This window comes from Drosophila navojoa, chromosome 2 (genome assembly GCF_054131105.1).
Source record: "Drosophila navojoa isolate 15081-1374.11 chromosome 2, UAZ_NAV_1.0, whole genome shotgun sequence".
Lineage (NCBI taxonomy): Eukaryota > Metazoa > Arthropoda > Insecta > Diptera > Drosophilidae > Drosophila > Drosophila navojoa.
The window spans coordinates 26272983-26294850 of NC_142890.1; the positions used below are offsets into that span (position 1 = coordinate 26272983).

At 43.0% G+C, this 21868-nt stretch overlaps 5 protein-coding genes across 7 annotated transcripts; 2 read left to right on the top strand and 3 right to left on the bottom strand.

Annotated features, from left to right (window-relative positions):
• The first annotated feature begins 57 nt into the window (after window positions 1-57).
• spn-E (tudor domain containing 9 protein spindle E) lies at window positions 58-6785 on the top strand. Its single transcript, XM_089256201.1, has 11 exons — window positions 58-322; window positions 409-660; window positions 2161-2888; window positions 2945-3597; window positions 3653-3783; window positions 3851-4440; window positions 4511-4658; window positions 4732-5862; window positions 5926-6047; window positions 6109-6321; window positions 6383-6785. Exons 1-11 carry the CDS (start codon window positions 131-133, stop codon window positions 6513-6515), a joined length of 4293 nt encoding a protein of 1430 aa, XP_089112327.1. The 5' UTR covers window positions 58-130; the 3' UTR covers window positions 6516-6785.
• Pbp45 (proximal sequence element A Pbp45) lies at window positions 945-2075 on the bottom strand. Its single transcript, XM_018100138.2, has one exon. The coding sequence runs from the start codon at window positions 1990-1992 to the stop codon at window positions 994-996; it is 999 nt and encodes a 332-aa protein (XP_017955627.1). The 5' UTR covers window positions 1993-2075; the 3' UTR covers window positions 945-993.
• A 52-nt stretch (window positions 6786-6837) lies between the features above and the next one.
• Window positions 6838-17510, bottom strand: cv-d (vitellogenin-like lipoprotein). 2 transcript variants are annotated; one of them, XM_018112729.3, is made up of 16 exons: window positions 17259-17510; window positions 16623-16822; window positions 14631-14858; window positions 14257-14567; window positions 13539-14200; window positions 13093-13480; window positions 12818-13037; window positions 12523-12757; window positions 11797-12296; window positions 11635-11732; window positions 11435-11561; window positions 11161-11379; window positions 8342-8485; window positions 8098-8277; window positions 7431-8032; window positions 6838-7366 (listed from the first exon to the last, which is right to left on the bottom strand). In XM_018112729.3, the coding sequence occupies exons 1-16, from the start codon at window positions 17287-17289 to the stop codon at window positions 7102-7104; spliced, it is 4410 nt and encodes a 1469-aa protein (XP_017968218.1). In that variant the 5' UTR covers window positions 17290-17510; the 3' UTR covers window positions 6838-7101. The 2 variants fall into 2 exon arrangements, with proteins under 2 accessions (XP_017968218.1, XP_017968217.1); XM_018112728.3 differs by having other exon boundaries at window positions 11617-11732.
• On the top strand, window positions 9268-11131 carry LOC108659691 (arginine kinase). Its single transcript, XM_018112731.3, has 2 exons — window positions 9268-9509; window positions 9585-11131. Exons 1-2 carry the CDS (start codon window positions 9501-9503, stop codon window positions 10944-10946), a joined length of 1371 nt encoding a protein of 456 aa, XP_017968220.1. The 5' UTR covers window positions 9268-9500; the 3' UTR covers window positions 10947-11131.
• A 137-nt stretch (window positions 17511-17647) lies between the features above and the next one.
• On the bottom strand, window positions 17648-21456 carry Hmt-1 (ABC transporter ATP-binding protein/permease Hmt-1). Of its 2 annotated transcripts, none has more exons than XM_018112730.3 (7): window positions 21305-21456; window positions 20421-20730; window positions 20148-20347; window positions 19768-20090; window positions 19297-19701; window positions 18516-19241; window positions 17648-18453 (listed from the first exon to the last, which is right to left on the bottom strand). In XM_018112730.3, the coding sequence occupies exons 2-7, from the start codon at window positions 20715-20717 to the stop codon at window positions 17807-17809; spliced, it is 2598 nt and encodes an 865-aa protein (XP_017968219.1). In that variant the 5' UTR covers window positions 20718-20730; window positions 21305-21456; the 3' UTR covers window positions 17648-17806. The 2 variants fall into 2 exon arrangements, with proteins under 2 accessions (XP_017968219.1, XP_089112328.1); XM_089256202.1 differs by having other exon boundaries at window positions 20421-20749; window positions 21305-21439.
• Between the last annotated feature and the right edge of the window lie 412 nt (window positions 21457-21868).

Sequence of the window (21868 nt, forward strand, 5' to 3'; positions counted from 1 at the left end):
TGGTAAACGCTAGGGAATATAAATATTGCCAGATTTGAACATTTTTCATTTACCGTTTAATCGTAGTTGCGCGCAGACAGTTTAGGCAATTTTTGGAAGTGCTTAAGCTTCATCTCAGATTTCCGACAACATGGATGATTTGATGGACTTTTTTGATTTTTCAAAGGAGTTTAGCCGCGGACCAGCACCAAAAGGCTGTATAACTGGCGACCCGACAGCGTTTACTACAGAGACTATAGATTCTAAGCCGATCAAGCGGGAGATAATAGGCAAAGATTATGTACATGAAATTGTTGAGAAAGAGAAGCACCTAATGAACAAAGTATGTGTGCATGCGGTGCACATTTATGTATGTGTGTGTGAGTCGTTTGTAATTGGAGCCTCGCTTTGCTTTTTGTTTATAAACAGCTTGCAGACGGATACAATACATCGAAAAATAAGAGAACTCTCGATGAACTGGACAGCGATGATGACGAAGTGCTAATGAAAGACCTGCCCAGCGTGCGTTCTGATGAAGAATATTACAAGAAGTATCGATTCGATTTAAATCGTAACAAAAATCTGCCCATTTACGAACAACGTGAGGAGATTCTAGAAGCCATAAAGGAAAATCCAGTGGTAATTTTGAAAGGCGAAACCGGCTGTGGTAAGACTACTCAGGTATGTTCCATTGAATTCCACCTAGCCCAAGTTTCATTTAAATCATTTATAATGAACGCGTGACAGAATTTAAAACTAAATTATAGATTAGATTTAGAATCCAATTTTCATGGGTCTGCATTATAAAAGTATATGCTTGGTTTATCAGAAGTCGTTGAAGATCTCAGAAATTCTAAAATTTTTAGTTCTTGGCTAAATGCAAATCAATTTAATATGTTACATTTATCTTACATATAATGTTTGGTGAATGTTTCACAGTTGAAGCTCTTAGCCTGACAATTATACATACATATATAATAAGAATACAATGTTATAATAACTTATATGGTATAACTAATGATTTTCGCATTCCAAGTCACGAATCACATCATCCGGTAATCTGCGCGAAAACACCGTCGCCGATGACATGCGGCGCTCGTGAGGATCCCGTGGTTCGGTCAGCTTCTTTTCATCAACCTCTTCAGTTGGCGCCTGTTCTTTGATTTCGCCAAACATCGCTTTGAGACGGGCTTTCTTTCGCAGATCCAGTTGCTCATTTGGGGCGCTAGATGTAGTGGGGCACTCCTCGTCCGTTAACAGATCGTTTATCTGACAGAAAACGTCCCGTAAATGCGTGAAAATGGTTGTAGCGGGAAACGAATGACGATGTGGCTCCATCTGCTTGTTGTATGCCGCCTCCAGCTGGCACAAAGTCTTACAGTTTTCTGCAATTTCCGCTATCTCGTGTAGCTCCTCGGAAAGAGTGCTACTGCTAGAATTAAGTTGTTGCTTTAACAGCGCCGCTCTATTATTCGTTTTCTGTTTAGCTTCCGCGAAGCTCTCCAAGCTGTCGTAGGCTGCCAGCGAATCTAGTGCCTGACAGTAATCCAAAGCTGTGTAGCGGAAAGCTTGCTGTTTAACCAGCTGCCAGAATATGTAACTAACTTGGTGCGTATCGCTGCGATCGGCGCCTTCGCTCCGCAGGTACTCCACATAGTCGGTCAGGGACTGCCACGTGCGAGGCGACACCTCAATCTTGACAAACAATTTCGTTGGCTGCTTGTTGTAAATGGCATATAGCAAGTATATGCCGCCAATACGATGAGCACGTGTCGCCTGGAATGGTTCACCGGTAGTGCGACGAGCACATGCCACTCGTTTGCCGACGTGCAGGGCGGCCATTGTGGTCTCAATCACTTCAATATTATTAGTTTGCGCTGAGTAAATATGCTGAATTTGCAACTCGTGCCATGTTTGGCAAAACAGTTCGAACTTTGCCTCTTTTGAAGCGTCAGCGGCTTGTCCAAATTTTTGCAGCAGTTGCCAGCAGTCGTCATATACATTTCGCTCCATGCAAATCGTTGCTGTAAATCAATTCAGGAATTCAGTCTCTTGTGCTTGCACTTTAAAATTTGTTTACAAAATTGCATTGTGCTGCCATCTGGGCGATGGATTCGGACTATCGAAAAGTATATTTATAATATTGCTATCGATTATCTTGTTGCATTTGTTGTCCGCTAGGTGCCGCAATATATTCTGGATGAGGCATTCAAACGGCGCGAATTTTGTAATATTGTCGTTACGCAGCCACGCCGCATTGCAGCCATTTCGATTGCCAATCGCGTGTGCCAGGAGAGAAAATGGCAACCGGGTACTGTGTGCAGCTATCAGGTGGGATTACATCGCCAATCGAATCTGGAGGACACGCGTCTATTGTACTGCACTACAGGTGTTTTGCTCAACAATCTTATACGAGTCAAAACGCTAACCCATTACACACATATCATACTGGATGAGGTGCACGAGCGTGATCAGGATATGGATTTCTTATTGATCGTGGTGCGCCGCTTGTTGGCACTTAACTCACGCCATGTGAAAGTCATCTTGATGTCGGCCACAATTGATACACGCGAGTTTTCAAAATACTTTGCCATGAGCTCATCATTTCCCCCCGTGGTGACCGCTAGCCATGGACGCAAATATCCCCTTGTCAAATTCTATCGCGATCAGTTGAAGAATATACACTGGAAGGATGAGCCCCAACAGACCACACCAGGCATCGGACCTGAGGGCTATAACGATGCCATTAAACTACTTTTAGTCATTGATAATATGGAGCGTAAGGCCGATAATCAATCTCAGCAGTCCTATGAAGAAGCAAAGCGAACCGGCGCTGTGCTGATCTTTCTGCCTGGTATCAACGAGATTGACACAATGGCGGAACATATTAGCCGAATCGTCGATGAAAAGTAAGTAAAGAAACAGTTCATAAAGATATACATTTGATGATTTGATTTATTTGCAGCCCTAACTTTAAAGTTAGTATTGTGCGCTGTCACTCGCTCATGTCACCCGATTCGCAGGAGGAAGTTTTTCTGCCTCCTCCTCTTGGCCATCGCAAGGTCATATTGACAACCAACATTTCGGAGAGTTCTATTACAGTGCCAGATGTTTCCTATGTAATTGATTTTTGTTTAACCAAGGTTCTGCACACCGATACGGCCTCCAATTTTAGCAGCCTGCGTTTGGAGTGGGCTTCTAAGGTAAACTGCCGTCAACGTGCTGGACGCGTTGGCCGCCTACGTAGCGGACGCGTTTATCGTATGGTGACTAAAGCCTTTTATACAAATCATATGAATGAGTTTGGCATACCAGAAATGCTTCGATCGCCGCTCCAAAATTCGGTACTAAAATCCAAAGAACTCGAAATGGGCAAGCCGAGTGAGATTTTGGCCCTAGCTATGTCTCCGCCTAATCTTTCTGACATACAAAACACTGTGTTGCTTCTCAAGGAGGTGGGCGCCTTGTACATGACCGTTGATGGTGTATATGAGGAGCTTGATGGCGATCTTAGCTTTTGGGGCAAAATCATGTCCAAATTTCCACTAGACGTACGTCTCAGCCGGTTGATTATACTGGGATATGTCTTCAATTGTCTGGATGAGGCTATTGTCATTGGTAAGTGATAAAGCGATCGCTTAGGGGATTTCATTTAAGAAGTTTTTGTTCTCAGCGGCTGGATTGACTGTGCGAAGCTTGTACCTGACTGAAAATCGTGGACAGATGAACGAGGCATTTTGGATGCACTACATATTTGCTGATGGTTCCGGCTCAGATATGATTGCCATTTGGCGCGTCTATAGCGTAAGAAGCAAATGAAAAAGCACCAGCAACCTATTTAAAATGTTACCCCTTGTTGGATTATGTTTAGATATATCTGAACATGTGCCAGGATCGCATGCTTAAGGAGTCGGCACAGCAATGGGCCAGGCGCTTTAACGTAAACTTACGTTCGCTTAAGGAGATGCACTTGATGGTACAGGACTTGCGCCAGCGATGCGCAACTTTGAATATTCAGTCCTTGCCTTATGGCGCCTGCCATATGTGGGATGATCGTGAGAAGTCTATAATTCTAAAGGTAATCATCGCTGGAGCGTTCTATCCCAATTATTTTATGCGTAGCAACAAAGCGAATGCCGATTACGATCGAAGCTTATACCAAACTATATGCGGTAATGATCCATGTCGCACCGTTTACTTCACCAATTTTGAGCCGCGCTACATGGGCGAGCTATACACACGACGCATCAAGGAACTGTTTCTAGAGGCGAAAATCCCACCCGAAAACATTGACGTCACCTTTCAGCACGGATCAGAAAAGTTATTTGTAACGTTCAAACCAGACGATGAGGATACGGATACCACAAAGGTCGTGCAGGTGCCGGGTCGTGTCATGACCGAGGTATATAAAGCAGTGCGAATGCGTCTTGACAATCCAAATCGTCCACTGCGCGTTATGGAGTAAGTATATTAAGCAAAGGTGCTTAACAATAAAGTAAAAGCTGACTTTCCTGACTTGTGTGTTCTACAGTCAAAACTCAGCATTTAAGTATATCGAGCAGAATCGAATTGGTGTAATTAGCGACTGTACCTGGGTGCCGCCATCAAATCAATGGCCTGTAGAGCTACTCACCTTGCCATCCGTATTTGACAAGACCATCTTTGGACTGATAACCCATGTAAGTGTGGACGTGACATATTTTCTTTTTGAACTAAATTGATCTTCATTATATGAATCGTCTTTATCTGCAGAGTGTCAATTGTGGCAAGTTTTATTTTCAGCCACAAGAGCTTGCCGAGCGTATTGCGAGCATGTCAGAGATATTCAATAGATCCTTGCACCTCAGCTGTTACGTACAGAACGCGAAGGCAGTTACGAAGGGTCTGCAATTGTTGGCAAAGCGGGGAAGCCTTTACCAGCGCGCAGTAGTACTAAAGGTTGAGACTCAGATAAATGGTTATCCAAGGTTCCGTGTGCGCTTTATTGATTATGGTGATATGGCAGTCGTGCCCATAGATAGGCTGCGTCTTATGTCGCCTCAGTTAAAACGTGACTTTGAGCGTTTGCCGCCGCGTATGTTTGAATGCCGCTTGGCATTGGTGCAGCCGTCGTCAGTGGCCAGCTCCTATAATCTCTGGCCCCAGCGCGCCAACGAAATGTTGATTTCGGTTGCCAAGTCCGGGCGGGTCGAGCTAGAGATTTATTCGCTGGTCAACAATGTAGCTGCTGTTTTGATACACACGCGCGATGGAGTGCTGAACGAAATGCTGGTGGAGCTTCAATTGGCTCGACGTGCCGACGAGGACTATATGTCACGCAAGGATCACGATACGCGATTGCGTAAGCAGGAGACCAAACGAAATGTTTCGATTGCAGACCAAAGACTCATCAATGAAGAGTATTTACGTTTTGCTCAATTGCCAAAGGATGCGGACTTAGAGCCACCGCCTCTTAATAAATGCAATCTTAGCATACGTCTCAAAGGCCCATACAGCCCGCTCGAGACCAGCTTGAATTCCTTGCTCCGCATTGGCACGTATAAGTCGGTGTTAATTGACAAGGAATCTGTCAATTCAGTCCTATTGGATAGTGATCCACAGGATCGTCATGACCAAATGGTAGTGGCTGCCTCCGTGACTGAATCTTCGGACAATTTGACGGCTCGTGGAACAACTCTGATGCCCAACATACATGGCTTTGGTGCTCTCATGGCCATGCTTTTCTGCCCGACCATGCAAATCAAATGCAACGAGGATCGTACAAGGTACATATCTATATTAGCAGGACTCGGATATAATCCCGACACTATGCAGCCGCATTTTGAAGAGCACGACATGGTCATCAATTTGGATGTGACTATAGTTAAGGATGATATTCGTATTGTAAGTAGTTTTGTCTCAATATCTAAAAGAAAGGATTTTTTTTTTAATTTTCTTCTATTTCAGATAAACCAAATGCGTTATAATATTGACAGTATGTTTTACAATTTCGATGTCAACGAAATGCCCTCTGTGGGAACGGAGGATCGCGTAGTAATATTCAATCAGTTGCGATCTCTGCTTATTCGGTTTGTGCTATTGAAGCAATGCAACAATTTTGATATTTAATTTATCATATCCTCTTTGCAGTCTGCTCGGCAAGGATCGGAGTTTCATTGAACGTCACCTATCGAACTCGGAATACCTTTGGGAGGACATGTCTGACTTGGAGCCGCCCTCCGAACCATACGGCAAGCGTGCTATATTCCCCTTGCACAGCTCATATGATTTGGAAAGCGAAAATATGGCCAATTTGTTATCGTTACAGGCGAACTGCAAGGAATTGTACAGCTGGCGCAACTTGTAAATGTCTTGTAACTATTAGCTTGAGAGAATATTATATTAAAAAGTATTTTTCTTGCAGCGAGGGTACTATGCAGCCCATAAAATGCAGATTGTGCAACGATGTGCTCGAGTCCGTTGTTGAGTTGCGCTTGCATTTGCTGACCCAACTTCATCGCGATCGGGAGAAGCAAGTGGGCTGGAAGCAGAACTAATTTCTACATTTTACTTAACACGCCTTTCTTGAAGAAAGTATTTTTTATTTTATTTTTTTTTTTTCACCTTTGACGCGAAAGAATAGACTTTCATCATATAATTCTAATTTTGAACTCTCAATTCTTTATTATAATGGAATACGCGTATTGCAATTTGTGAAATTAATTGCAACAAGTTAATTGAAAACCAAAAACAAAAGCTTCTCGCGAGCAAACTTTTCTTTCACTTTTCATCATAACAAATTAATTAATCCAATCAAAATGCTCAAATGCTTCATTTTCAAATTTACTATTGAATAAATGCAAATTATTAAATAATAAATTTTGAATGCTAAATTTCTCTTTAATCAATTTAATTTGGAGTCCCGATAAGTATGCTACAATTTGTAAAAGATTTATAGTTCTATGGTACAATTAATATTTGTAAATTTGAGAATGACTGCGTTATTTATGTTTTGTTAATAGCATTCTTAAGTTATATTTGTTCATTTTTTAAAGACCGCCGTGTTGTACATGAATTTTAGCTAAGTTTTCGAGTTTGAGTTCTACAGCGTTCTCTTACTTTAGTTATACTTTATGATTGTCCTTATGTAAGAAGTACTTTAGATACGTTCCGCACAGGCATCTGCGTCGGCGTCGGCATCGGTGTCGGTGTCGGCGTCCCTCTCGTATCCAGCTCACATAGCGTGTAGTTCTGCATGCGGTTTAGCGGCTTACTGCAGAGGCCGCACATCTGGTGCTTGTAGACGCCGTAGATCTCGAAGTTCAAGATGTTGTACATGTCGAACTGGATGGTGGCGCTCAGCTTGGTGCACTCCACAATCAAAATGTTTTGCTCGTTGAGTTCCACCCTGAAGCAATGAAATCGTATTATTTATAGATCAACAATTATTATTAGCCATGAGTGGAGTGTACCGGAATGCATAGTCGCTGTCATCGATTGGCCATTGATACGGCTTCTGGCGTACGTCATATGGTGTTTGTGCCTGGTTGACGTAAATAAAGACCGGAGCTTCATCGACATGGCTGCTGTTGCCGGCACGCGAGCGGAAATTGAAATAGTTGGGGCCAATGTGCACACGAAGTCCATAGTTGCTGGCCAGGCTCTTGGCGTCGGGCGACGGGGTGAGGAAAACAGCCATCTTCGGCAGAGGCGAACAGTCTGCCACCAGCAGAGTTAGACAGTTCGGGTGTGCTGCAATCTCGCCCAGATTAATGAGGTAATCATCGAAGGAATTGATCATTCCATTGATCACCGAGCAGGAGCGCTTCAGGCCCGAGTCGTAGGTCAGCTGGTGCGATGCATCAAACTTGGAGTCGAGCTTGTAAAGGAACGGTATGTGATAGATGCGCCAATGGACGCCATTCACCTCCACTGTCAACCAGAAATGATCGTGGGGCGTGTGCATCGTTATGTTAATCTGTTTACTCATATTCAAGCTGTCCACCTTGTTGGCCGACAATGCGGAAACCAGATGGTCTAGACGCGTGGACCACAGCTCGAACCAGGCGGGCATCTAAAGAGGATAATAACTAAGTATATAGTTGATCTTTGAAATTCCCCACGTGCTTTTCAATTTACATTATTAAACTTCAAGTCCATGTCATATTGTGTTATAGATGTGAAATTTTCGAAATTGCTGCGCTTGCAATATTTCGATGTGGGGATGGGCGAGAATTTGAGCACCTCCTTGGGGCAGAAGTCGGTGTCCGTTAGCGAAATCTTGTCGGAGCGTAGGAATGCGCGTGCATGCTCCGAGGGCTACAGTAATACAAATATATCGTGAATATAAGCTAATTATAATAGCAGAAATATATGTACTTACACCTGCGCGTGCGGCAAACTGCACCTTTGAGCCTGTCTCCGGGCATTCCCCATTCTCGTCAGCCAGGCCAAAGACCACATATCCATTGAGTGTGTGTGGGCGTTTGGTGAACACGAGAGGTTCATAGGTCAACTTGGTGCAGGCCTGGAAGAGACGGCACACAACACAGAATGAGTCAAGAAGTCAGCCACTGACATGCGAGAAGTGCTCTCATTAGCCAACATGCACCCTGTATGAGCACTTGAAGCATATACATTGCTGGCCGCATTGATAGAAGCAGCAGCAATGTATATGGGAATAATGTAAATGGGAATACTTTTTTTCAAAGGGCAGACATGTAACTAATAAATTGTATACAAGAATTTAATAGTATTTTAAAGTATATTAATTAATAATTATGAAATACATATTATTAAATATATTTTATATCGGATTGTATTTTGGAGTTTATTGAATGCAAATATTTTGATTTAAACTTAAAATAACTCCATTTCAAGTCTGTAATAATATTTCCGTAAATGTCATTAGATCTCTCGCAGTTGATGCCACACTATGCAAATTCAATAATTAACCTGTGGTCATATTAATATTCCTACAGCCGTCAGGCATGCAGGTGGATGTGCTCTGCGAGGGTGGGTCAAATTACCATGACGAAGCGACAGCCAAGGAGACAGCCACAACAACTGCGGCAACGATTAACATACACATATCCTGGCTGTCTGTCGTCGGGTCGGTTGGCTGGGTCTGCTGCTACTGCTGTTGCTGTTGCTGTATGTCGGCCTGTTGTCTGCGTGCCACTTGATTATGTAACAGCAAGAGACATTGTCAGGTGGCACACGAGTCTACTGCAGCAACCACAATTGCTGCCCCACATATTCAGATTGCTTAGCAGGCTGGGAGTGAAACGTCGCTAGTTTGATCAATATGTTTCAGGCCGGTTTCAACTTTAGAAAGCAGTCAGCTACTAAACGTTTCAGACGCATTTCTCACATCATAAATTCAGCAGAAAATTCACTTTTTTTTTTTTTAAATATAAAGTGTGGAAAAATCCGAGGGCTCTAGTTTGTAAAGCGTGTTGATTTGGTCGCTTTAGTATTGAGCATTGGCTTTGTTTTGTGTTTAAATTTTGGTTATTTGATTTTGATTCGTCGGGAGCAAAATGACTTCGGTAAGAGAGAACGATGGATAGACGATGCGAATGTGAAAATGTAAATTGGATTATTCGAATTCCCTCCTCTCATAGATTGAATCAAAACGCGTGCAATACCGCAAGTACCTGGAGCGCGCCGGAGTTATCGATGCGTTGAGCAAGGCACTAATAAAGCTCTACGAGGAGCAGAATAAGCCCGAAGATGCCATTCGATTCGTGCGCAAGTTCATGTGCGAAAGTTGCCCGGACGATGCTCAGTATGATTTGATGAAAAATGATTTGGATGAGGCCAAGACGACGATAGCTCGCCTCGAGCAGGAGCTGGAGCGTCTGCGTGGACAAATCAAAAAATCGCCGGAGGAATACCAAGAGCTTACTATGGCTGGCTACAAGTCCCTGATCGACGACGAGGAGTATGTCAGTTCGCTCTTGCGCAAATACCTCACGCCCGAGTTGCTGGAGGAATACATGCTGGTGACCACCCCGTCTCCGGTCGATGCCTATCTGTATGATTGTGCCGTGTCTGGCTTTGAACATCATGATGCGCCTGTGGGCATATATGCGGCCGATGCGGAGTGCTACGATGTGTTTACTAAGCTATTCGACCCGATCATCAGGGAGTATCACGGTCAGGAGGAGAACGATAGCGATGTGCTACAGAAGGACGTCGACTGGGGCAACGTGGACGAGATCGAGAATCTGGATGCGGAACGCAAATATATACTCTCTACGCGCATACGCCTTTCGCGTAACATCGAGGGATTGCCGTTCTTCCCCAAGCTGACTGAGAAGCAGCTGATTGAGGTAGAGGATAAGATCCGTGCGGCCACCGAAACCATGGACGGCGAGCTGATTGGCACCTATCTGACGATGGGTGACATTGATACCGAGACTCAACAGGAGATGGTCAAGCGTAACGTTCTCTTCGCGCGAGGCGAAGGCTATTTGCAAACCGCTGGCTGCTACCGTTTCTGGCCAACCGGACGTGGAGTCTACCACAATCCCGCTGAGACTTTCATGATTTGGTCCAACGAGGAGGATCATGTGCGTGTCATATCGGCGGCGCAGTGCGGTGACCTGGGTGACGTTTACCAGCGTCTGGTCACTGGTATACAGGAACTGGAGAAGAATCTGACATTCATTCGTCATCCAAGCTACGGTAATCTGACCGCCTGTCCCACAAATTTGGGCACCACATTGCGGGCGTCTGTACATATTCGCCTGCCCCTTCTGAGCAAGGACGAGGAGCGATTGAAGGCAATGTCTGAGGAGCTGTCTCTGTCGATACACGGTACCGGTGGCGAGCACACCCCTATCGAGGATGGCGTTATGGACATATCGAACAAGCGTCGCATGGGCTTCACCGAGTTTGAGCTGGTCAAGTCTCTGCAGGACGGCATTGTGGCTCTCATTAATGCCGAGGAGGAGCTGGAGATAGCGGGACAGGAGGGCTAGTCTCGTCCAGCAACAATAATAGCACATCACCACCACCATTGTAACTTCTTAAAGACAAACATAATCATGGACAAAGTGGGGCTGAACGTGCGAGTTTACTCTAAGCAAATTAAGTTGTCGGTTATCACATTGTTTCACATTAGGTACACATATATTCGGTTTAATAAATTTCAGCCCCTTCGAAAGTAGTATTGTTCTTCCATCATTAACTCACCTTCCAATCCTCCTCATCATCCTTCGAGTTCCGTTGCACCTTGCCGCTGACCTTGAACCAGTTCGACTTGGTTGAGGTCTGAATGTCCACTATGACGTTCCACTTGTGCAGGGACTGCACATTTTGCGTCTCGTCCGAGTGCTCCAGTGTGAATCCGATCTGCTTGCCCTTCAGCTCGGATGTCTTCAGCACGTCCTCGACGCAGATATTACCATCGATCTGTAATATATATCTATATCAGTCCAGCTGGCCTCTTGGGACTTCAGTGACTTACCTTGGTGGCGTTTTCGTTGTACATTAAGAGGGTAAAGTTCCGATCGTGACCCAAGTGGATGGAGCTGAGCTGAGTAAATCCAAAGACGTACATCATCAGGCTGACGACCATGTTGCGTGAGAAGCCACTGTAATATAGAGGGATTTACTTATCAATTCCATTCCGTGTTTACTTTAGTTTACTTCTCTATGAACTCAGACTTTAGTAGCATGCCCCGAAACTTAATCATCTCATTCAGATTTATGTTGACCTTCAATTTGACACCCAGGTCTGGCATGGCATAGCTGAAAGGCTGGAACTGCAGGGGTGGGCATTAGTCGAAAGAACTTCAGGACTATCGATGGCATTGTCGCATCGCTTACCACTTCGTTGCCTCGTTCTGGGTACATGATCTCCTCGAAGGGTGCGGAGGCTGTCTTGGTCACCTGGCCACGCGTTGAGGTCACGGCTCGCGACTTAAAGGACAGACCACTGGTCAGGTTCTGTGGCCGCGAAAAGGTATACCGGGCACACTGTGCACTGTCATTCAAGGTCAGCTCGCTGCTGAACGGTATGTAGATGAGGAAGCCCTGCTCCCGTTTTATTTCGTGGTCCAAGTTAAGAAATGGATTGTAGCTGCGGCTGCGCACAGTCGCGTAAGATGAGTAACGCGCATCGATCTCCAACGTATGCTTGGTTCCCGGCGGCTTCCGATGCTCCGTAATATTGCCACGCAGCGAGGTGAGCACCGTGGTCTGCAGCAGCACATCAGACGATGTGCCCAGCACAGTGGGCACCGAGTACTTGTTCATAAATGGCCAGCGCACCGTCTGCATGTTTATGTGGCTATCGGTGCGGATAAGCAGTTGCAGGCGATCCAAAACTGAGAAACGGAAAAATTGAATCTTGAGAGTTAGAAAGGGAAAGGATGAAATATAAGGAATGGAACAGAAATGTATGTGTATCGTATATTATATCAATATTATCTATCTATCTGCAATATGTATGAAGTAAATACATATAAATCACAAAGCGTTCCCTTTACATTACAATTTCTAGAATCATACATACATAGAGCTCAGTCAGCCGACTGAGCCACCCATACTCACTGTTGTCATAGGTCAGTTGCTGGAACATGCGCTGATTCAAGTAGTAGGAGAGCACAGTCTTGCCCTCCATTTGCAATATGAGCTCGATGTGCAAGTTCTTCGAGTTGACAATGGGCGCCTTCAGCATGGCCAACAAGGTCTTGATGCTTTTGAAAGTGAAGGGATCCGAGCCGTTGGCTTTGGACTGAACGGTCTGCCAGATAGCATCGGGTAATCCACGCGCTTTTATATACAGCTGAAAAATAGAAAGTTCGGATTCGATACCGGAAAACTTTCATCAATTGAAAGGACTTACCGCAAGCTGTCCCGTAAATTTGCCTAGCGCTTCCGTGTCAAACTTGAAAAATGCCACAACGGGCATATCCGACTTTGGATCGCCTACTAGAAACGTTTGCAGCATTGCACCAATGCCGAATTTCGAGTCCCTGTAATCAAATATGTAGTTGCCCGTCACCCAGTAGCGCGGCTCGGGTTTCTGGGGCAGATGCCGATGCATATAGGAGAGCAGACGACGGCTAGGGAAGGCGAAAGTTAGAATCAGAGGAACTCTCTTCTTTTCAGCCCACTTACAGATGCTGATAGCATGGATATGTCGTCTCCGATATGCTGGTGACTGTGGTGCGATAGTAGTTGATTAGATGTGGATCGGTTTCGCTTTGTATAATGCGATGAATGCTGATCAGTCGCGCCGCCGTGGGATTCGATATGAGCAGCAGGGTAACAGCGGCCACACGCAGCTCCAGGCTGGCGTTGCGGGACTCAAAGATGGGCCAGTAGATCTCGTAGATGCGCTCAGCGCGCTTGTCGGCCAGTGCGAGTGTTGTCCACGCAGCCATGAACCTCAGGTCCTCGTTTCCCTCCTCCATCACAATGGGCTCCAGATAGTTGGCCACATTGCCCAGCTGTAAGTTGCTGAGGCCCTGCAGAAACAGCATCTTTTGCTCATAGTCTCGCTCGTCTGGGAAGGCAAATAGGTTTTAATTATTCATCGCCTGAGTGCAATTCGTGCAACTTACTCAAGTACAAATTGAAATACTTTTGGACGTATTCCTCAAACTGATCCTTGTCAATGCCGCGTGCCACGTACACATTGTAGACGAGTGTGGCAAAGCTCAAGATAGCCGCCTGCCGGACATCCGGTCGATCGGGTCCTATGCTCAGGAACTCCTCGCACTGCTTCACCAACTCCGCCGACAGCTCGAATATGTGAAAGGGCATGGGGATGAGCAGCTGCACCGCAATGTTCGACTTGATCGTCTTCTCTTTGACCAAGTGGCGCGTCAAGAAGACCGAGGCTTTTGTGCCGATGCGTGGTATGATCTCGTGGAAGATGTTTCGTATCGTCTCCTGTCGATACGATGTGCCGATGTCCACTTCGGTGTAGAGTTTCTTTAGCGACTCAAAGTCCATTTCACTCAGTAGCTTTATGACATCGGACAGTGTCGAGTCGTAGGGCTCGTTAAACTTAAACTCCGTGCTCTCCAACGCCTCGGCCAAGTTGTCCAGAAGCCCAGCCGCTGCAGATATCAGAGTCTCCTGCTGCTGAGGGTTGCGTCCGCCAGTCGGATCGTTGATTTCCAGCGGCTGCAGTTGCAAATTCGAGGTCTCGGTCGACATGGAGGTCTCAATATCAATTGGATTGTCGATCGGTGTCTCATTTTGGAAGTTTAGCAGCAGCCTATAAATCAATTTTGACTTAGACATTTACGAATGATGGATCACTTTTTAACTTACTCCGAGTTGATGTACTGTGCCTCGCCCGTGGACTCGAAAGTGTGAATGAGCGTGGTGCCCTTGGCATGGGCCATGCTGAGGAAGTACCCTGTCTCATTGTGGGGCAATATGCCGTATATGGCCTCGTTGCCAATGATGACGCTCTTTTGGTGGTCGAACTCGCACGTGTTCGGGGGCACATTGCTACGCGTAATGTGCACGGCCTCCGAGTAGGGCAGACAGGTCTTCAGCTCGGGCGTCTTCCGTATGGATATGTAGTTGGTCTTGTTCGACACGAAATACTCCGTCTGGCACTGGCCATGGATGCCCGTCTGGAATATGAATGCAGTTAGTAATCAGGTCATTTGTATACTGCATAGGCGAAGATCTCTAACCTCATCCACCACAAAGGCGCCATTAGACTTGATTTGAAATTGCAGAGTGCTGGCAATGGCACGCTTGAAGTTCATCGACCAAATGGGATCGCCCTCCTTGAAGACCACATGCGAGATGGTCCCCTCCTTGGTGAGAATGATCTTGAAGGGCTTGTAGGGCGGATACATTTCCTTGTTCTGCAAGAACTTTTCTCCAGAATTGTTGAGCGTTACATCGTCTATGACCAGCTAAATTGAAATTGCGCAAATGGAAGAGAGACAGAAAGAGGATTAATTGAAATACTTATGTATAGGTCGGGAAATCCCGAGTCGAGAAATCTACGGTCTACACTCGCTTTTGCTGGCACAAATCAGCTGTGTTGGCTTATTCACCACGTTTATCTTGACATAAACAAAAATATTATTTGTATTATTATTTTTTAATCAGTGACGGCCTAATACCCTTAGAAAATGCATTTATGTATATTATATATAAATATTTCTATATTTCTGACCTAATAATTATTTCAGATTAATTTGAATTGTTATACAATACAAAAATGATAAAAAATCCTTATGTTTAATATAAACATTTTATAATTATTGAATAGTATTTTACATTTTTTATATTTATTATTGAATTTGTTATTATTAAATAGTATTCCAGATTTTATTTTATATTTAGTATTGAATTTATTGTAGTTCTATATTTTTTATAAATCAATTTTTTTGTATATATCGCATAATATGACTTCATATTATAACATACATATAAGATTGATCGTTTCTTAGGCATATTTATTATAATGTTGCTCGACAACAGCTATATACATATATAAGAGATAAAGATGAGGAACTAGTTTGCACAAAAGTGATAAATGAACGGATATACATAGTTATATCTACACAGCTTTTGATACAGATTAATTGTATATGCATATACATATACATATATGTACATACATATCTATATATTTTTTTCATGGGGTTGCACATTTCGTGTGAAAATTATAATATCGTCTGAAAGGGTATGAAGATTAGTCAGACTCAGTGGGCAGACTGAGCCATGTTACATATGGCAGACACATGTCTGTGTCTGCGTCTGCATTTGTGTCTGTGTGTTGTGTCCGGGTCTCTGTATGTGTCTGTTGATAAGCATAGCGCCGCTTTATGAGCCCTTCCCCCACTTCCACAGTCAAAACAATCTAAACTGATTACTCCGCGTATATGTATATGCATGTATGCCTGTGTATTAATATGTGTGTGATACAATACAAATGTGCGTGTGTATGGGTGCATGGGTGGGTATACTGGTAGCATCATTTTATCTGTCTCAATGAAAGAAGTTCACAGCCGAGTTCAGTTCATTGTGCACTGGGACTGCGGAAAGGTTAAATTATTTATAATTCATCTGCAAATTCTTTCGCGAAAGTGTCTGCAAAAACTTGAATTGAGCCAGCTGGTCCAGCAATTCTGGGCATCAACTAGGGGCCCCGAGAATTTGCACTGTTCGAGCTTAATTGAATTGTACAAATTGATCGTGAAATCAATCAAAATTTTTATTTAGGTTTTTCAATTGGCTATAAATGAAAATATATTCTATATATGCTATGACTGAATTACATACAATATATAAATTTATATATACCATATATTAATATATGTGTATGTATATGTATATATAATTCAGTTTTGTTTTTCTTAAGTCTGCCCGTAAGGCTGTAAGCATTATTATAATTTGAAAAACACATTCTTTAAAATTTATAGTATTTATAGCTAAGAAATATTTATTCCCTATGATTTCTGAACATAGTTATGTTTACATTCGTATATATTTATTATTATGTATGTATATTTACGTATAAAGATATCTCTAATTCAATTAGTTGCATATTTTATTCCCTTCAGTATTCATACACATTAATTCGCAAAGGATCTAGTTTCGGGATTCATATACCTATTTCTGCATCTATACATATATGTATGTAGCTGTAGTATTGACTTTTGACTTACCGCAGCGGCCATCACAAGTTCACTCTGTCGCTGTAGCGTGAGCTTTCCACGGACTATCCAGCCAGTGGTTGGCGGTGCCGGATGCCCTTCGTCCTGGGGCTTGGAGCCAACTAGCACATTGCCCACATATTCGTAGAGCATTTGCTTATTGACGCCAATTATGTTGAATGCACGACCGACATCGATCACCAAAAATAGAACTGAAAATTGAAAATGGTGTTCAGCATTTGCATTCAGCAAGAAATTGTTGTGTGTGGCAATAAACTTGGTGACAGCCCAAGCCGGGGGCAACAGCATCCAATAATACACTTTATCAATTGAATTTTGTCTATATACTTATATATGAATATATATGTAGGCATCTATGTACATACATATATATTTATATATACACTGGTATATGGACATAAATATGTATGCATGTAGATTATTTATGTGGTCATCACAGAGCAAAAAACTGTTTAATCAATATTATTATTAAATATATGTGTATACATATATGCTGGTGGTTTTTTTCTTTTTATATTTTTTTGTTATTTTGATTTTAAATGTTATTCAATGAAACATTGCGTCATGCTCCTGAATAAATATGGTCCCTGGGTTTATCAATTAGGTTATTTTCTACTTTCTACGTACACACAAACACGGAACACTTCAGTCGCCGCATGATTCGCTGTATAAAAACTCGTGAATCTTCAGATTTAATAACACAATGTACACGCCTCACTCCGATATCGCATTAACAATATATATATGTGTGTAATTTAGGAATCTTTTCAAAGAAACCGCCGATTTTCTTTATCGCCAACGTATTGCAGAACGACTTTGAAATTCTACGTCTGCTTCGCTCGCGATCCTCACTCGAACTGAAGCTGGTGTCGTTCTCAAGCCGATTCTCTGGCCTTGCTGGAGGTTCTTACTGATAAGCAGCGGCATCAGTTTCTGAGCAATATTAAGAGCGACGCTCTTGCGGACGCTCTTTCATTGCATTAATGAATGAAGGGGTAACGATTGATAAAAATCTATTTAGGTTTATAAAAATTATTATTATATTTCTATTTTTACAGTAAAGTACACAAGAACGAGGAATCAGACATGCAGTTCATATACAACAAATACCACAAATCACATTTAACAAAAATAATCAAAGTTACGCCTAATATCTATATTTTAATGTCCAACGCTTAGTGCCCTCCTCCATGTCCATGTCCCGATCTAAAGACAGCACCACTGCCCAAAGTTGACGGCGCTTGTGGCCGTCCAGTCGTTCCACTAGCCGCCGCTGAGGTTCCCTCTGCTGTAATAGACTCTGAGCTGTCGTTCGCATTCTGTTCGGCATCCAAGTTTTTCAGCTGCTGTTGCCACATGTCTGCATAAATGCCTCCATCTCTTTGCAACAGCTCCTCGTGTCTGCCACGCTCAACAATGGTGCCCTCCTTTAGCACCAATATTTCATCTGCGTGGATGATGGTGGACAAGCGATGTGCCACAATAATTGTTGTACGATTGGCACAAACGCGTGCCAATGCCGCCTGTATGTTTCGCTCTGTGTGCGTATCCAACGCAGAAGTAGCCTCATCCAGCAGCACTATAATCGGAGCCTTCAGAAGCGTTCGGGCAATGGCCACACGTTGCTTTTCTCCGCCACTGAGACGCAGTCCTCTCTCACCCACTTTGGTTTCGTATCTATCTGGGAAGCTCAATATTCTCTCGTGTATGTCCGCGGAGCGCGCAGCCTCGTAGACTGCATCAGCACTGGCGCCTATCTTGGCATATTCAATGTTGTAGTAAATAGTGTTGTTGAATAATACCGTATCCTGGGGAACAACACCTAAGAGGCAAAAACTTTTGTTATTTAATGTTCCTTCAAATGATTTTTTTAGTTGTACTCACCAATTGCTTTTCGTAGACTTTGCTGTTGAACCAGCTTGATGTTCTGCCCGTCTATTGAGATAGATCCCGATTGCACATCATAGAAACGGAATAGCAATCGCATGATGGTGCTCTTGCCGGCGCCGGAAGGACCTACAATGGCAATTGTCTTGCCTGCCGGTACAGTGAAGCTGACATTGCGAAGCACCAGCTTATCCGGCGTGTAGCCAAATGTAACATTTGAGAACTCGATTGCGCCGCCAGCAGTTAGCAGTGGTGCGCAGCCAGGCGCATCCACGATTTCCTCATCCTCACGCAGCAGTTCAAACATGTTTTCCATGTCCACGAAATTTTTTTGTATGGCACGATAATATGTGCCGAACCAGTTCAACGGCATGTACAAGTCCATGAGATACGTGGAAAAGAGCACAAAGTCACCCACTGTCAGGGTCTGATGATGCACCACCAAATACACACATAGCAGGGAGCCAGAGAGCAAACCCAAACAGAGTATAATATTTTGAGCGGTGTTGAGCAGGTTGAGTGTGAGCATGGAGAGGAACTCCTCTTTTTGATACTTCAATATGGCCTCTCTGTAGCAATCCACCTCGTAGCTTTCAGCTCCATAGTATTTCACAGTCTCAAAGTTCAACAGAGAGTCTACACTTCGAGCGCGCTGCTCATTGTCTGCCAGATTCATTCGCCTTTGGTACTTGGTCCGCCATTCCGTGATGGCAATTGTAGAAGCTATACAAAATATAATTGAATGACTGGCAAACATTTCAAGTTCATTCAAACTTACCTATATACAAGAACATGGTAAGAAAAACAATCAAGCCAAACCACCAGTTGAAGGCATAGATGAAATACACGACAGCAACTATCAGATCAAGTATGGTAGGTGTGATGGAGAATACAATATAGTTGAGTAGATTGTTAATTGAGTCTGTGCCGCGATCCATGATGCGCAGCACCTCGCCCGTCTTGCGCTGCAAATGCCATCTCAATGATAGTTGATGCAAATGCCTGAACAAATCAATCTCAATCTCCCGCGTCGTGTACTGCTGCACGCGAATCCACAGGAAAGTTCGCAGATTGTTGAACAAACCCATGCCGCCAGTACCGCCGCCCTGCAGAAACGATAGTGTAACATAAATAAGCACAAAGTCCCAGCGAAACTCAATAGGCTCGATGGTCAGGCTGTCAACTGAAAAAAGAGAGAATAGATTGCCGATTATTGTCACCATTTTCGTTAGTTGAGAACATGACCTACCCAACAGCTTGCGATAAATGGGGAGAAACAGTTTGATAACACGACCAGCAACAAGCAACGTTATGCAAACGAGCACAGCGCATTGCAGCATCCTATCTTTTTTGGGCCACAGATATGGGAACAGGGTGCGTAGCTTGCGCCAGCCATTGCGGAAAGCAGAGCCAGTTGGCACATTGCCATTTGAGTCGGTCGATGAGTCATCCAGACGTTGGTGCGGATTATAGGGTGCCATAATGCCGGGTGCCTTCAAGCCGAGCACGAAGATGAGCAGAGAGCAACAGAAGCGGGTAACAAACATGCCCATCTCGATTTCATCTTTGTTACTACAAAACAAAAATATAGACAAAATCAATATATAATGATAATCGTCAACTACTAACTTTTTTAGGTGGAACCACCAGTCCTCATGGTCCAAATTGACTATGGCCAGCGCCTCATTAATCAATGCCATCGTCCAAAAGAGCAATAATATGAGTCCATGACCACGTGTCGGTAGCGATGGCAGCTGATAATAACGCTCCTTGACTATTAGCCAGATGCAAAATGGATATGAGAAGCAAACCACGCATGTGTAAAATATCTGGCAATGAAATGGATGATAAAATATATATATATATATAATATATCAAATAATGGAGTCAATCTATACGAACCATATAGCCATAAACTGCACTGTCTGGATAGATACGAGCGTTGAGGAAGAATCTCAATAGAGCCAGCACCGGTACAAGGAGGAGGAGAAACAGTTGGAGGAAATATAGCCTGGACTTTGTGATGTGTGTGGGATCTGTTGGTGTCGCATATTTGCGGTACATCAGTATCTGGATACCGCCGAAGAGAAGAAGAAAGCCACCACAGATCGCCGGTCCCACGGTGTCCATAAAACAGTGCGAAATGCCATGTTTGGTCCAAATCTCGTTGAACGTGATGTTCGGCGGACAATACAACATCTTGTGTGTCGCCCTACAGTTGGTCAAATGTACTTATTTTTGTTTATTGATTAGATAGATACACATAGGTCAACGTTGAACTTATCGTGATATAATGAAACAAAAGACGTGCGCAAATAGTGATAATTACAACGACGATAACCGGCCCGGGTGCAGACTATGACAAATCAAACTGGGAGCAATTTTTGTGGCAAAGAAAACCAAGAGTGCTTGTTACTATATGCTATAAGTTTTGATAAAAATTATATGAAACATACTACATACTACACATCGCGTTTTATATTATTAAAATTAATTGAAACGATTTATTTAAATGGGCGTATGTCTTCCGGCTTTTGTTATTTCACAACATGGCACTGTACAAAAAATCACCGAAATTATCAGCAATAATAAAATAGTCAAATTAATAAAAAATTGGAACTACTTTCTGCCCACAGCTTAAATTGTGTTGACACAAAGTTTGAAAAAAGTTGCAATTCATTCATTGATCATTTGCATTGTTAATTATGCAATTTTAATTTTTTTTTCTTTTTATATTACTTGGGGAAGCTCTGATTTCAAATTGTTGACAAAATCATTATCATTACCTTTGCTTGTGCTGCTGCCTAGACTATGATTGTAATATAAATATAGTACTTTGATTTAAGCAATTCTTTAATTAACAGTGAGCAGCTGCACTTGTTTGTATTAACATGTTTTGCTCACAACGGCACTTGAAACTCGAAATGGACTGTTACTCAAATTGGCACTGTTAGCTTCAACTGCTCAAAATTTTTCTGTGATAAATAACATTGAGGCGAGTACGCTGCTTAAGTATTGGCGGTCGAATTTATGTACCACTTCATCAATTTAAAATATATTTAATGTTTGTGTATCAATGTTTGACACAAAAATTAGGCTAAATTCTTCCAGAATATAAAAAATTCATGAAACCAAAAACAAGTATAACAAATTGTGGGCAAGTGAATTTTTCGTAAATAAATATTTATTTATTTTTTTTTTTCAAAGAAACAATTTTTTTAATACTTTACAATAAAATTAATAATCAGTTACATTACTAATAATCAAGCTGTCATTTTCTAATTAATAATAATCTTCGAAAGTAGTTTCTGAGCTTTTTAATAGTTTTTCTAATCAGAACGAAGGTAGTA

Bases quoted from the DNA above. Each gene is read 5' to 3' on its own strand.
- spn-E (XM_089256201.1), top strand. From the start codon at position 131: ATGGATGATTTGATGGACTTTTTTGATTTTTCAAAGGAGTTTAGCCGC. The intron at 323-408 runs GTATGTGTGCAT...GTTTATAAACAG, and splicing joins AGAAGCACCTAATGAACAAA to CTTGCAGACGGATACAATAC. The intron at 2,889-2,944 runs GTAAGTAAAGAA...ATTTATTTGCAG, and splicing joins AGCCGAATCGTCGATGAAAA to CCCTAACTTTAAAGTTAGTA.
- Pbp45 (XM_018100138.2), bottom strand. From the start codon at position 1,992: ATGGAGCGAAATGTATATGACGACTGCTGGCAACTGCTGCAAAAATTT.
- cv-d (XM_018112728.3), bottom strand. From the start codon at position 17,289: ATGCGGCGACTGAAGTGTTCCGTGTTTGTGT. The intron at 8,033-8,097 runs GTAAATTGAAAA...TATCCTCTTTAG, and splicing joins TGGACTTGAAGTTTAATAAT to ATGCCCGCCTGGTTCGAGCT. The intron at 7,367-7,430 runs GTACACTCCACT...TCATTGCTTCAG, and splicing joins GACAGCGACTATGCATTCCG to GGTGGAACTCAACGAGCAAA.
- Hmt-1 (XM_018112730.3), bottom strand. From the start codon at position 20,717: ATGTTGTATTGTCCGCCGAACATCACGTTCAACGAGATTTGGACCAAA. The intron at 20,348-20,420 runs GTTCGTATAGAT...TTTCATTGCCAG, and splicing joins GTGCAGTTTATGGCTATATG to ATATTTTACACATGCGTGGT. The intron at 20,091-20,147 runs GTTAGTAGTTGA...TTTGTTTTGTAG, and splicing joins TGGTGGTTCCACCTAAAAAA to TAACAAAGATGAAATCGAGA.